This window comes from Oncorhynchus kisutch, linkage group LG22 (genome assembly GCF_002021735.2).
Source record: "Oncorhynchus kisutch isolate 150728-3 linkage group LG22, Okis_V2, whole genome shotgun sequence".
Taxonomy (NCBI): Eukaryota; Metazoa; Chordata; class Actinopteri; order Salmoniformes; family Salmonidae; genus Oncorhynchus; species Oncorhynchus kisutch.
The window spans coordinates 39,153,216-39,166,050 of record NC_034195.2 but is presented as its reverse complement, the minus strand read 5'-3'; the positions used below and the strand labels follow the sequence as shown (position 1 = coordinate 39,166,050).

Here is a 12,835-nt window from a genome sequence, read left to right as displayed (position 1 = left end):
AAGCTGAACTAAGAGATGTCATAATGTCCTAAAAGCTTGTGACTGATTTCCTGTGGAAAGTGCCCAGTCTAGTCAAAGGAAACAGCAGTGTTCTGAAGTGAAGTGTTGGGAGTGGGGCACAAACTCATTAAATGTGGTTGAGCTGGTGGTTTGTTCCTGGCCCAATTTTGCCGTGGTCCTTTGACAGGGAGCAGGCACACAGAGGGATAAAGTGTGTTTGTGTACGAGAGAGAGACAGCTCCAGATGCGTCTCTCCCCCTCTGCGACCACCCCTTTGATCACTCACATGCAGAATGACTCCCTTCTCCAGCAGGCTCTGTTTCTTGGCAGTCATGACAAAGTAGTGCGTGTCATCCTTGTAGTAGACAATGTTTTCTAGGTCAATTCCTACAGAGTCAATAGAAAGAGAGAGTTTTGTTATTTACTTTTGGAAAACCAAGGTTGTTTCTATGGCTATAGCTGCTCCTACAGCTCCTCTATTGGTTGTCTTTGTTAGGGGAATGAGGACAAAGTTGGCGATGACATGACCCAGGAGACAAAACTAAAGGCCCATATAGACAGGACTAGCTCAACGCCAAGCTCTCATGGCATGGGATCAAAATGTTTCATTGAGAAATGTCAACAGATTTCAGTTCCCAATCAAGAAGTGCCTCTTTGTTGACATTTTGTGGAGTAACTACAATGTTGTTGATCCATCCATAGATAAACCATGCAGATAGAAACTGACAGGCTCAGAGATGACGCATGGCAACATAAAACTATTCCTAGGTGATACACTGCTCGGCTATTCATTTATCTACAGTTCCTTCAGAAAGTATCCACACCGCTCAAAGGAGGTGACTTTAAAACAGTTAAGAGTTTAATGGACTGTGATAGGAGAAAACTGAGGATGGATCAACAACATTGTAGTTACTCCACAATACTAACCTAATTGACAGAGTGAAAAGTAGGCAGCCTATTCCAAAACATGCATCCAGTTTGTAACAACGCACACATTTTCAAGCATAGTGGTGGCATAGTGGGTATTCTTGTAATCGCTATGGAATGGGGAGTTTTTCAGGATTTTTTTTTTATGGAACTAAGTACAGTCAAAATCCGAGAGGAAAACCTAGTTTAGTCTGCTTTCCACCAGACACAGAGATGAATTCACCTTTCAGCAGGACATTAACTTTAAACACAAGGCCAAATATACACCGAGTGTACAAAACATTATGCTCTTTCCATGACATAGACTGACCAGGTGAATCCAGGTGAAAGCTAGGATCCCTTATTGATGTCACTTGTTAAATCCACTTCAAATCAGTGTAGATGAATGGGAGGAGACTTTTAAACTTGAGACACCGATTGTGTATGTGTTTCATTCAGAGGGTGAAAGGGCAAGACAAAATATTTAAGTGCCTTTTGAAAGGTGTATGGTAGTAGTTGCCAGGTGCACCAGTTTGAGTGTCTCAAGAACTGCAACGCTGCAGGGCTTTTCACTCTCAACAGTTTGTGTGTATCAAGAATGGTCCTCCACCCAAAAGGACACCCAGCCAACCTGACAACTGTGGGAAGCATTGGAGTCAACAAGGGCAAGCATCCCTGCGGAATACTTTCGACACCTTGTAGAGTCCAACTCAATATTTGGAAGGTGTTCTTAAAAGGGACATTTCTAAATGTTCAACATCATATTCATCATCTTCAGCACCACCACAACGTCAACATATGTGAAAATGTCATGTTTCTATGTTTGTAGTAAAAAATAGAGAAAATAAGTGTTTCAATGACATCATCAACCAGTTAGTAGACAATTAGTAGGCAATGCCTACTCATAATGGTTAAAAATCACACAATGCACACTGATGATGTAATTGGAAAAACATGGTCTTATTTTACTACAAAACATAGAAATGCACAATGTTGAAATATGTGCTGGAGATGATGAATATGAAGTTGAAAATGTTTCTTTCATGTTTTGTACACTCAGTGGTCACTGGAGTTGCTTACCAAGAAGACAGTAAATGTTCCTGAGTGGATGAGTTGCAGTTTTGACTAAAATCTGTTTGAGAATCTATGGCAAGACTTGAAAATGGTTGTCTAGCAATGATTAACAACCAATTTGACAGAGCTTGAATAATTTAGAAAATAATAAATGAGCAAATATTGTACAATCCAGGTGTGTAAAGCTCTTAGAGACTTACCCAGAAAGACTCACTGCTGTAATCACTGCCAAATGTGATTCTAACATGCATCTACTCAGGTGTGTGAATACTTATGTAAAGTAGATTGCTAATTTATTGAAAATGAAATACAGCTAACATTTTGAAAAACATGTTTTCACTTTGTCATTATGGGGCATTGTGTGTAGATGGGTGAGAAGAAATATCTATTTAATCCATTTTGAATTCAGGCTGGAACATGTGGAACAAGTCAAGGGGTATGAATACTTTCTGAAGGCACTAGATGTGTATCACCTAAATCTAGAACAATGTGTAAAATATTACTAAAAGCCTAGAATTATAATGCTTTATAACTTGTTATAAGCACCTATGAGCCTTTATAACATCATATAACAAGGATTATTACATGTTATCTCTGCCTATGGCAAAATTACTGACCCGTGGCTTCCCGGAGGTCCTGGAAGAACTTCTGGTTGAAGATGAAGGCCACTCCACTGATCTCCTCCACCTTGGCCTCGGCCGTGGTGTTCCTGTTGATAAAGTTGGCCGTGATGGCGATGGCCAACTTGCCTCGGAACTCCTTCCTCCTGAACCCTGTTTGGAGGAGAGGAAGGAGACAGGATGTAAATGTTAGACTGGGGTCAGTGTCATTATGTAGACAGTGAATGCCAGCGTTCTTTGTGAGGTTCAGAAATGAAGAGAACATTTCCTTGTATTACACACTACTCACATGTTTATAAAAGGAGAAATGAAGGTGGCGCTTGTTAGGCTTTGATGCACACTGTCATTGACTAACTATCAATGTAACTGCAAGACTTTTTAATAACCTCATGTAAGGTTGCAGGCTGAGTACGGACACTGTATGAAGTGACTACTGGCTAGCCCTGAGGGAAACTGTTTCCCCTCCTCTCTAGAGAGAATCAGACACCAGCAGCAGCAGAGGAGAGGGTTCAGAGCAGTCCACACACTACAGGGCTCCCAGTGCTGCTGAGGGATGTTTGCTCATACAGGAAACAGACAGCCAATTCACAGGTTCCTGCTCCGCTCCAGTGAGAGGCCACGGAGGATTGCTCTCTGAAGATGGATGGAATGAGGGAGGGACGGGGAGACTCACATCACATGTGCACAACATGAGGCAGGAAAAGAAGGAGTGAGAGAGGAAAAGAGAGAGGGTTGGACCCGTAAACCAACCACAGGTGTGTTTTTGAGGGCTTCAGTTCTCATGGTGTTTTACACAACTCATTTTGAACCATGTGTTTCTTAGTGGCTTTTTACCTGCCAGCGTGTTTCTTCTTCCGTCTGCCCCAATGATGACGTCAAACTCCAACTCGTTGACTGGGTGTGTCCTGGGGTGGACCTCAGCCCTCCACCCTATCCCTGCAAAAACACACCATGGGATAAATGAGCAAGACAAGACATGTAACATTCTATGATTTAGCATATAGTTTTACTTTTTCCTTCACTGAGAACCATGAGGGATGAGAGAGAGCTCTCTGTTAGCACCGTAGCATACAGTAACATGAACACATTGCCCTTCCTTGTTCCCATAAATGTTTGGATGAAGAGCAGTCATGATATGGGTCTTCATGCAGTCATTAGAGCAGTCACTTCACAAGGGTCTTACTCTCGTTCTCCTGGTCCTCGGGGGGCTCGATGAGACCCTTGAACTCCACATTGACGTGGATCTCGATGCCCAGGAGCAGGGCCACCTTTAGCAGCATCAGTTGGAGCTGGCGGATACCTGCACAGAGTCAGACAGATTAGAGGAGAACATTTATTAGCTTCAACAACTGAAAAGACCACAATGTTCTACAGCTGATCTATGGTCCTGGAAAACACCAGAAGTCTTCTCCTCATAGATGATAATGCTGTACACAGTAAAACATGAAATCATTTTCTAAAAGACAAAGTAGGAAATTGGAGTAGGATAGTCTTATCCACTCACTGATATGGTCGATGGCTCCAGCGCAGAACTTTCCGTGGAATTTCTTTGCCCCGAGGCCCCTGAGGTCCTGGATGGAGAAGGGCCACAGGTGGAGCACGTTGTTCCTGGAGAAAGCATCTCTCTTCTCCAGCAGCACCACCTTGGCCCCCAGGAAGCCCAGCTCGATGGCCGTCCGCAGGCCACATGGTCCCGCCCCAATGATCAGACACTAAGGATGTGGAAAATGTAGCATATACCGTACTAGTGCTGGCTGATATTAAGATATTATCGAACACTGGAGATATCGATTAAAGCAAAATATTACAATATTCAACAAGGGCAAATAGACAATATTACAATGTGGATATGGGCACAACCCTATTATATATAGAACAATCATCTCTGAGGTACTTTGAACCAGGATATGAGACAGAAAAATAGTCACACCTTAGAGTTGACACATGCTCGTCCCTTCTTGTACTCCTTCTGGCCTGCCCGCTTGTCTAGCTTAACCCAGAGTGCCTTGGCCTTCCAGTAGTTGAGCCTGGACTTGAGCTTGTGGTAGAAGATCCGGTACTCGCAGGGCTTGAGATCCAGATGGTCACAGAGCTCCTGGAAGGCCTTGAGCGTGCCTTTACAGGTGGAGGCCTGGGTGAAGCGGTCAAACATTACGTGGGCAGGGTTCACCCGCTCCCCTGTGGTGGTGAAGCCTCCAGGATCCCCCATGGTCCCCATGGACCTGCAACCCTCTCAGGGGCCTCTGGTCAGGCCCCAGCCCCTGGCTCTAGCACGCACTCCGCTCTGGTGAGGCCTTTAGCTCCCTGCCTCAAGCATCTTCGTTCTGTCAGGGAGCGAGAATACAAGCACAATTATTACTGAGTTAGGGTAATGTCTGCATATTTCACAAGGTCATCAAGACCCATTACTGAGGCTGATTTGGAACTTCGTTTTTTTTTTAACTAGGCAAGTCAGTTAAGAACTTGTTCTTATTTACAATGATGGCCTACACCGGCCAAACCAGGGCCAATTATGTGCCACCCTATGGGACTCCCAATCACGGCCGGTTGTGATACAGCCTGGAATCGAACAACGCCGTCTGTAGTGACGCCTTAAATGATCTTCAATAGGAACTTGCTGGACATACCACAGGTGACAGTGTAGACTCTCTCCTTTATGCTGTTCGTTTAATAGTCTAGAAAAAGGAGTGATCCAGCAGGATCTAATGGGATATCATGTTCCGTTCCTGCAGGATATCAAGTCCACTGCATCAGAAACAGGGTATGGAAGATTGGCCTAATCAGCTATAAATGCCAGAACATCAACAAAATATCCATAGGCTGATTGTACATGAGAATTTGAATTACAACAATCTAGCTGATCAGCCTTTGACTGACCCTTCCTTGCCTTTCCTCTCATCACAAGCATCAGTTGTGAGTGCGAGCCATTATGTTGGTGAAATCCCTCTGTGATCAATTACATGACAGCCTTTTTGACATAAATGCAATGCTTGCAAGGGAGGTAGCCTACCTAGCTAGCCAACCAAAGAGTGGTTACCTCAGGTCTTTGTTGCAGTGCCAGTGTTTCCTGACTGTTTTTTGCTGACTGTGTTTGTTGATTGGCGAGGGCTTCTGTGGCCACAGGACCTTAACCCTGTTATCTAGGAATGAGGCCATTGCCACCAGAGACAGGAAGTCCACTGAACACACAGGCCAAACAGGAAAAGCAACAGGGGCACTCAGACTCTGAACACAGGAAGTCTTTAATTCTGTCATCCCAAAACATTTGAATTAAAAAATAACTCCCATTCATTCAGCTTGTGGTAGTTTAATGGCATCAACAGTAGGCACCCGGCAATGTCTCTTGTTCATGAATGTTAACTTTCCTCTGTTCCATTTGTTAACCTGCTAAAACATGCAGTGTGGTTTTAAAATAGTCTTGGTCTAGCCCTTTCACCTTAGGGGAGAGTTCCCTCACACATGTTGGGGACTATAAATCAGCTGTCAGGTCTGGAATGCCTCTCTGTCTACTCTCTTCAAGACTGGATTAAAGTGCAGACTGTGCCCTTTAAAAACAGCCATAAGCCATATTTTATTAGTTCAATGCAGTGCACCGACATGCTAAAAAAATGGAGAAAGCATGAGCAATGCAAACTGGTCAGCAGTGAATGGAAGGAAACAGCTCTGTACTCTACTCGGTTTGATCCAACCATTTTTCTGAGCAATTGATGAGTTGGTGGGTTTCAGGTTTCCCAACCTTTTCAGGTTTTCACTCTCAGAATCACACTTTATTCATAGAAAAACACAATTGGATGTTCTAAGTAGGCTACACAACAATGCTATCTAGGAAATGTATTTTTTAAAATGTTATGTACCTACCCTTTAATTCAAGTGCACATTCACCTAGCACTGTTTGGTTAGCTGTGTTTCTGTAGCGCACATGTTTTTTTTTTTTTTTAAATTTCACCTTTATTTAACCAGGTAGGCAAGTCGAGAAAAAGTTTATTTACAACTGCGAACTGGCCAAGATAAAGCGTAGCAATTCGACACATAAAACAACACAGAGTTACACATGGAATAAACAAAACATACAGTCAATAATACAGTACAACAAATGAAAACAAAAAGTCTATATACAGTGAGTGCAAATGAGGTAAGTTAAGGAAATAAATAGGTAATAATTACAATATAGCAATTAAACACTGGAATGGTAGATCGGCAGAAGATGAGTGTGCAGGTAGAGATACTGGGGTGCAAAGGAGCAAAATAAATAAAGAAATACCAGTATGGGGATGAGATAGGTAGATAGGTGGGCTGTTTACAGATGGGCTATGTACAGGTGCAGTGATCTGTAAACTGCTCTGACAGCTGGTGCTTAAAGCTAGTGAGGGAGGTGTGAGTCTCCAGCTTCAGAGATTTTTGCAATTCGTTCTAGTCATGGGCAGCAGAGAACTGTAAGGAAAGACGACCAAAGGAGGAATTGGCTTTGGGGGTGACCAGTGAGATATACCTGCTGGAGCGCGTGCTACGAGTGGGTGCTGCTATGGTGACCAGTGAGCTGAGATAAGGCAGGGTTTTACCGAGCAGAGACTTGTAGATAACCTGTAGCCAGTAGGTTTGGCGACGAGTATGAAGCGAGGGCCAACCAACGAGAGCGTACAGGTCGCAATGGTGGGTAGTGTATGGGGCTTTGGTGACAAAACGGATGGCACTGTGATAGACTGCATCCAGTTTGTTGAGTCGAGTGTTGGAGGCTATTTTATAGATGACATCACCGAAGTCGAGGATCGGTCGGATGGTCAGTTTTACGAGGGTATGTTTGGCAGCATGAGTGAAGGATGCTTTGTTGCGATATAGGAAGCCGATTCTAGATTTAATTTTGGATTGGAGATGCTTAATGTGAGTCTGGAAGGAGAGTTTACAGTCTAACCAGCCACCCAGGTATTTGTAGTTGTCCACGTATTCTAAGTCAGAGCCGTCCAGAGTAGTGATGCTGGACGGGCGAGCAGGTGCGGGCAGCGATCGATTGAAAAGCATGCATTTAGTTTTACTTGCGTTTAAGAGCAGTTGGAGGACACGGAAGGAGAGTTGTATGGCATTGAAGCTCGTCTGGAGGTTAGTTAACACAGTGTCCAGCGAGGGGCCAGAAGTATACAGAATGGTGTCGTCTGCGTAAAGGTGGATCAGAGAATCACCAGCAGCAAGAGCGACATCATTGATGTATACAGAAAAGAGAGTTGGCCCGAGAATTGAACTCTGTGGCAGAAGTAGTTGGTAAACCAGGCGAGGCAATCATTTGAGAAACCAAGGCTGTTGAGTCTGCCGATAAGAATGTGGTGATTGACAGAGTCGAAAACCTTGCACAGGTCGATGAATACGGCTGCACAGTAATGTCTTATCGATGGCGGTCATGATGTCGTTTAGGACCTTGAGTGTGGCTGAGGTGCACCCATGACCAGCTCTGAAACCAGATTGCATAGCAGAGAAGGTATGGTGGGATTCGAAATGGTCAGTAATCTGTTTGTGAACTTGGCTTTCGAAGACCTTAGAAAAACAGGGTAGGATAGATATAGGTCTGTAGCTGTTAGGGTCTAGAGTGTCACCCCCTTTGAAGAGGGGGATAACCGCTGCAGCTTTCCAATCTTTGGGAATCTCAGACGATACGAAAGAGAGGTTGAACAGGCTAGTAATAGGGGTTGCAACAATTTCGGCAGATCATTTTATAAAGAGAGGGTCCAGATTGTCTAGCCCGGCTGATTTGTAGGGGTCCAGATTTTGCAGCTCTGTCAGAACATTGGCTATCTGGATTTGGGTAAAGGAGAAATGGTGGGGGCATTGGCGGGTTGCAGTGGAGGGTGCCGGGCAGTTGACCGGGGTAGGGGTAGCCATGTGGAAAGCATGGCCAGCCGTAGAGAAATGCTTATTGAAATTCTCAATTATAGTGGATTTATGTGATGGAGTTTGCAAAACAAATGCCCACTGGATTAATGCAAATAATCCTGATATGATTCTGCCAGGTATGCTAGGACAGCAGAGTCCCTGCCCATCTTCCGAAAACATCCGAAACCCTACCTCTTCAAAGAGAAGCCCACGGACGTTCTATTCATTCTATTTCTATGGCAGAACATGCAGTCAGAAGCGTACATGTTACTATTCAAAACGGTTAATATGGTGACCGCGGTCATTTGGCTGGCCAATTACAGTCATCCAAAATTCCATGACCATCACAGCACCAGTGGTGGCAACAGTTTAGCAGCAGCGGTGTGCCACAGCTAAATTAATACAGGGGGAAACACTGCTGACCTTGGACCTGTTAGTGTCAGACAAGACTAGATTGTGAGGCAGGTACATGGGCTCCAAATCGCTGTTTCGCACCCTGCCAACTCCTCATCGCTGTCAAAACAACTAGGCTCTGGATTTGGCTCTCCCTCCCAGCTCTGGAAGAGCAGCACCGGCAGAGGTGGCCTCTCCACATTGGCCCCCTTATCCCTTTGCTCAACACCACCTCCATGCTTGTGTACTCCCTAAATACCTCAAAGGGCTCCTTGAGAAGGCTTTCTGCACCTGTGGGTTCAGTCTGTGTGGGTTCACCTGCATAGGTGGACTGGTTTAGTTCCTCCCTGTAACTTGGATAACCTCTGAAATATACCAGCAGCAGACTAGAACTATATAGTAGAACTATGAACCAGGAAGTATCCATTTCTGGGATTCTCGTTTCATACAAGGTGTATGTTTCCTCAAACTGAATGTAGTGGAACTTCAAAAACACCTCTCGAGTTAGTTCTCAAGTTCCAAAAATAAATCTCGGCTGAAAACAGGGGGTCAGAATAAGATTTTAAACAGCACATGAGAGGGGAGAGGAGAACAGTCCCACTACTGGAACACTGAGGTCAAGAAGAACCAGAAAAGCAGAGTAAACATTTCCCAGATTTCAGTGGACAAAGTATCTTGGGCTCCTTGTTTGCTCTGGCAGGACAATATCACCCTTTTGAGACTGGCTGGAATTGAGCCAAGCCTGAAAGTTAACTTTAGAAGCGCTCACTGTGGTAATTCCCACACTGACTCACTGCTCACAGGGACCAAAGGATTTACTCTCAAGGTCCTAGAAACCCAAACCGCGAGGCTCTAGTCTGGAGGAGGACACATCATGCGAGACCAGAGGAGGAGCAAGGAGCACTCCCCCAGAATTACAGCTCCGTGGCACACTTCACCGCACTACAACCCAGAAATGACTCAAGTTTGGGCAGGGTAGGATGAGGGGGGGGGGGTTGCTGGGTGATTCAAGCCAGACAGTCAACACAGGATGTGCCATGTCACCGGTGTGCAGTATGCTAGTGTGCTTCCAGAGAAGCCTATAATTAGATGGGCTAGAGAAATGTGGATACTCATATTATCCACGCCACAGGAAATGCTATGCATGCATCTCTGTTACATAGAGTACGCATAAATAAAACTCAGCACATTAAGAACTAGCCTATCACATTTCAGTGTCGGGAACTTTTACGGCACCAATTACGAATGGGAGAAGGGCATTGACATTAACAAATCATGGACATTATAGAAATAGCTAAGTGACATCAAGAGTGAGATGCAATGCAAACAAGTCAAAATTTTCTCAAGATGAAGCCTGTGAATCAATATGTTTATTGTGTAGGCCTATTCAGGTGTCCTTAAATCAAACCCCCAGCACAGTGTTTCTATGGGAAAGAAATAGAGGTTGACCGATTAATTGGAATGGCCGCTTAATTAGGGCCGATTTCAAGTTTTCATAACAATCGGAAATCGGTATTTTTGGACACCGATTTGGCCGTTTTTTTTTTTTCTCCACCTTTATTTAACTAGGCAAGTCAGTTAAGAACACATTCTTATTTTCAATGACGGCCTAGGAACAGTGGGTTAACTGCCTTGTTCAGGGGCAGAACGACAGACTTTTACCTTGTCAGCTCGGGGATTCAATCTTTCAACTTTACAGTTAACTAGTCCAACGCTCTAACCACCTGCCTTACATTGCACTCCACGAGGAGCCTGCCTGTTACGCGAATGCAGTAAAGAAGCCAAGGTAAGTTGCTAGCTAGCATTAAACTTATCTTATAAAAACAATCATTCATAATCACTAGTTAACTACATATGGTTGATGATATTACAAATTTATCTAGCGTGTCCTGTGTTGCATATAATCGATGCGGTGCGTATTCGCGAAGAAGGCCGTTGCTCCAACGTGTACCTAACCATAAACATCAATGCTTTCTTAAAATCAATACACAGAAGTATATATTTTTAAACCTGCATATTTAGCTAAAAGAAATCCAGGTTAGCAGCCAATATTAACCAGGTGAAATTGTTTCACTTCTCTTGCGAGCCCCCTGGCTCATTGCAAACTAATTTGCCAGAATATTTTTTTTTAACGTAATTATGACATAACATTGAAGGTTGTGCAATGTAACAGGAATATTTAGACTTATGGATGCCACCAGTTAGATAAAATACGGGACGTTCCGTATTTCACTGAAGGAATAAACGTCTTGTTTTCGAGATGATAGTTTCCGGATTCGACCATATTAATGACCTAAGGCTCGTATTTCTGTGTGTTATAATTAAGTCTATGACTTGAGAGAGCAGTCTGAGCGATGGTCGGCACCAGCAGGCTCGTAAGCGTTCATTCAAATAGCACTTCGCAATGCTTCAAGCATTACGCTGTTTATGACTTCAAGCCTATCAACTCCCAAGATTAGGCTGGTGTAACCGATGTGAAATGGCTAGCTAGTTAGCGGGGTGCGCGCTAATAGCGTTTCAAACGTCACTCGCTCTGAGACTTGAAGTGGTTGTTCCCATTGCTCTGCAAGAGCCGCGGCTTTTGTGGAGCGATTTTTTTATTTTTTTATTTTAACTTTATTTAACCAGGTAGGCAAGTTGAGAACAAGTTCTCATTTACAATTGCGACCTGGCCAAGATAAAGCAAAGCAGTTCGACAGATACAACGACACAGAGTTACACATGGAGTAAAACAGACATACAGTCAATAATACAGTATAAACAAGTCTATATACAATGTGAGCAAATGAGGTGGGAAGTGAGGTAAAGGCAAAAAAGGCCATGGTGGCAAAGTAAATACAATATAGCAAATAAAACACTGGAATGGTAGTTTTGCAATGGAAGGATGTGCAAAATAGAAATAAATATAATGGGGATGTGGTGATTGACAGAGTCGAAAGCCTTGGCCAGATCAATGAATACGGCTGCACAGTAATGTTTCTTATCGATGGCGGTTAAGATATCGTTTAGGACCTTGAGCGTGGCTGAGGTGCACCCATGACCAGCTCTGAAACCAGATTGCATAGCAGAGAAGGTATGTAGTCCCATAGTCCCTGCGCCCATGGTAAGCGATGGGTAACGCTGCTTCAAGGGTGGCTGTTGTCGATGTGTTCCTGGTTCGAGCCCAGGTAGGAGCGAGGAGAGGGACGGAAGCTATACTGTTACACTGGCAATACTAAAGTGCCTATAAGAACATCCAATAGTCAAAGGTATATGAAATACAAATCTTATAGAGAGAAATAGTCCTATAATTCCTATAATAACTACAACCTAAAACTTCTTACCTGGGAATATTGAAGACTCATGTTAAAAGGAACCACCAGCTTTCATATGTTCTCATGTTCTGAGCAAGGAACTTAAACGTTAGCTTTCTTACATGGCACATATTGCACTTTTACTTTCTTCTCCAACACTGTTTTTGCATTGTTTAAACCAAATTGAACACGTTTCATTATTTATTTGAGGCTAAATTGATTTTATTGATGTATTATATTAAGTAAAAATAAATGTTCATTCAGTACTGTTGTAATTGTCATTATTGCCAATGACTGGAACGAACTACAAAAATCTCTGAAACTGGAAACACTTATCTCCCTCACTAGCTTTAAGCACCAACTGTCAGAGCAGCTCACAGATTACTGCACCTGTACATAGCCCACCTATAATTTAGCCCAAACAACTACCTCTCCCCCAACTGTATTTATTTATTTATTTTGCTCCTTTGCACCCCATTATTTCTCTCTACTTTGCACATTCTTCCACTGCAAATCTACCATTCCCGTGTTTTACTTGCTATATTGTATTTACTTTGCCACCATGGCCTTTTTTTTGCCTTTACCTCCCTTATCTCACCTCATTTGCTCACATCGTATAGACTTGTTTATACTGTATGTTTGTTTTACTCCATGTGTAACTCTGTGTTGTTTTATGTGTCAAACTGCTTT

The 12,835-nt window shown here is 43.5% G+C and overlaps 1 protein-coding gene across 7 annotated transcripts in view; it reads right to left on the bottom strand.

Annotated features, from left to right (window-relative positions):
- Positions 1–12,835, bottom strand: part of LOC109867196 (protein-methionine sulfoxide oxidase mical3a) — a 104,888-nt gene that overhangs the window by 71,841 nt on the left and 20,212 nt on the right. For all 7 annotated transcript variants that reach the window (XM_031801303.1, XM_031801302.1, XM_031801304.1 and 4 more), the window contains exons 2-7: positions 4,531–4,924; positions 4,105–4,312; positions 3,784–3,900; positions 3,435–3,536; positions 2,598–2,753; positions 287–387 (exon numbers count right to left, since the gene is read on the bottom strand). In XM_031801303.1, coding sequence (XP_031657163.1) covers positions 287–387; positions 2,598–2,753; positions 3,435–3,536; positions 3,784–3,900; positions 4,105–4,312; positions 4,531–4,818 — 972 coding nt within the window. In that variant the 5' untranslated portion in view covers positions 4,819–4,924. The remainder of the gene's footprint in view (positions 1–286; positions 388–2,597; positions 2,754–3,434; positions 3,537–3,783; positions 3,901–4,104; positions 4,313–4,530; positions 4,925–12,835) is intronic.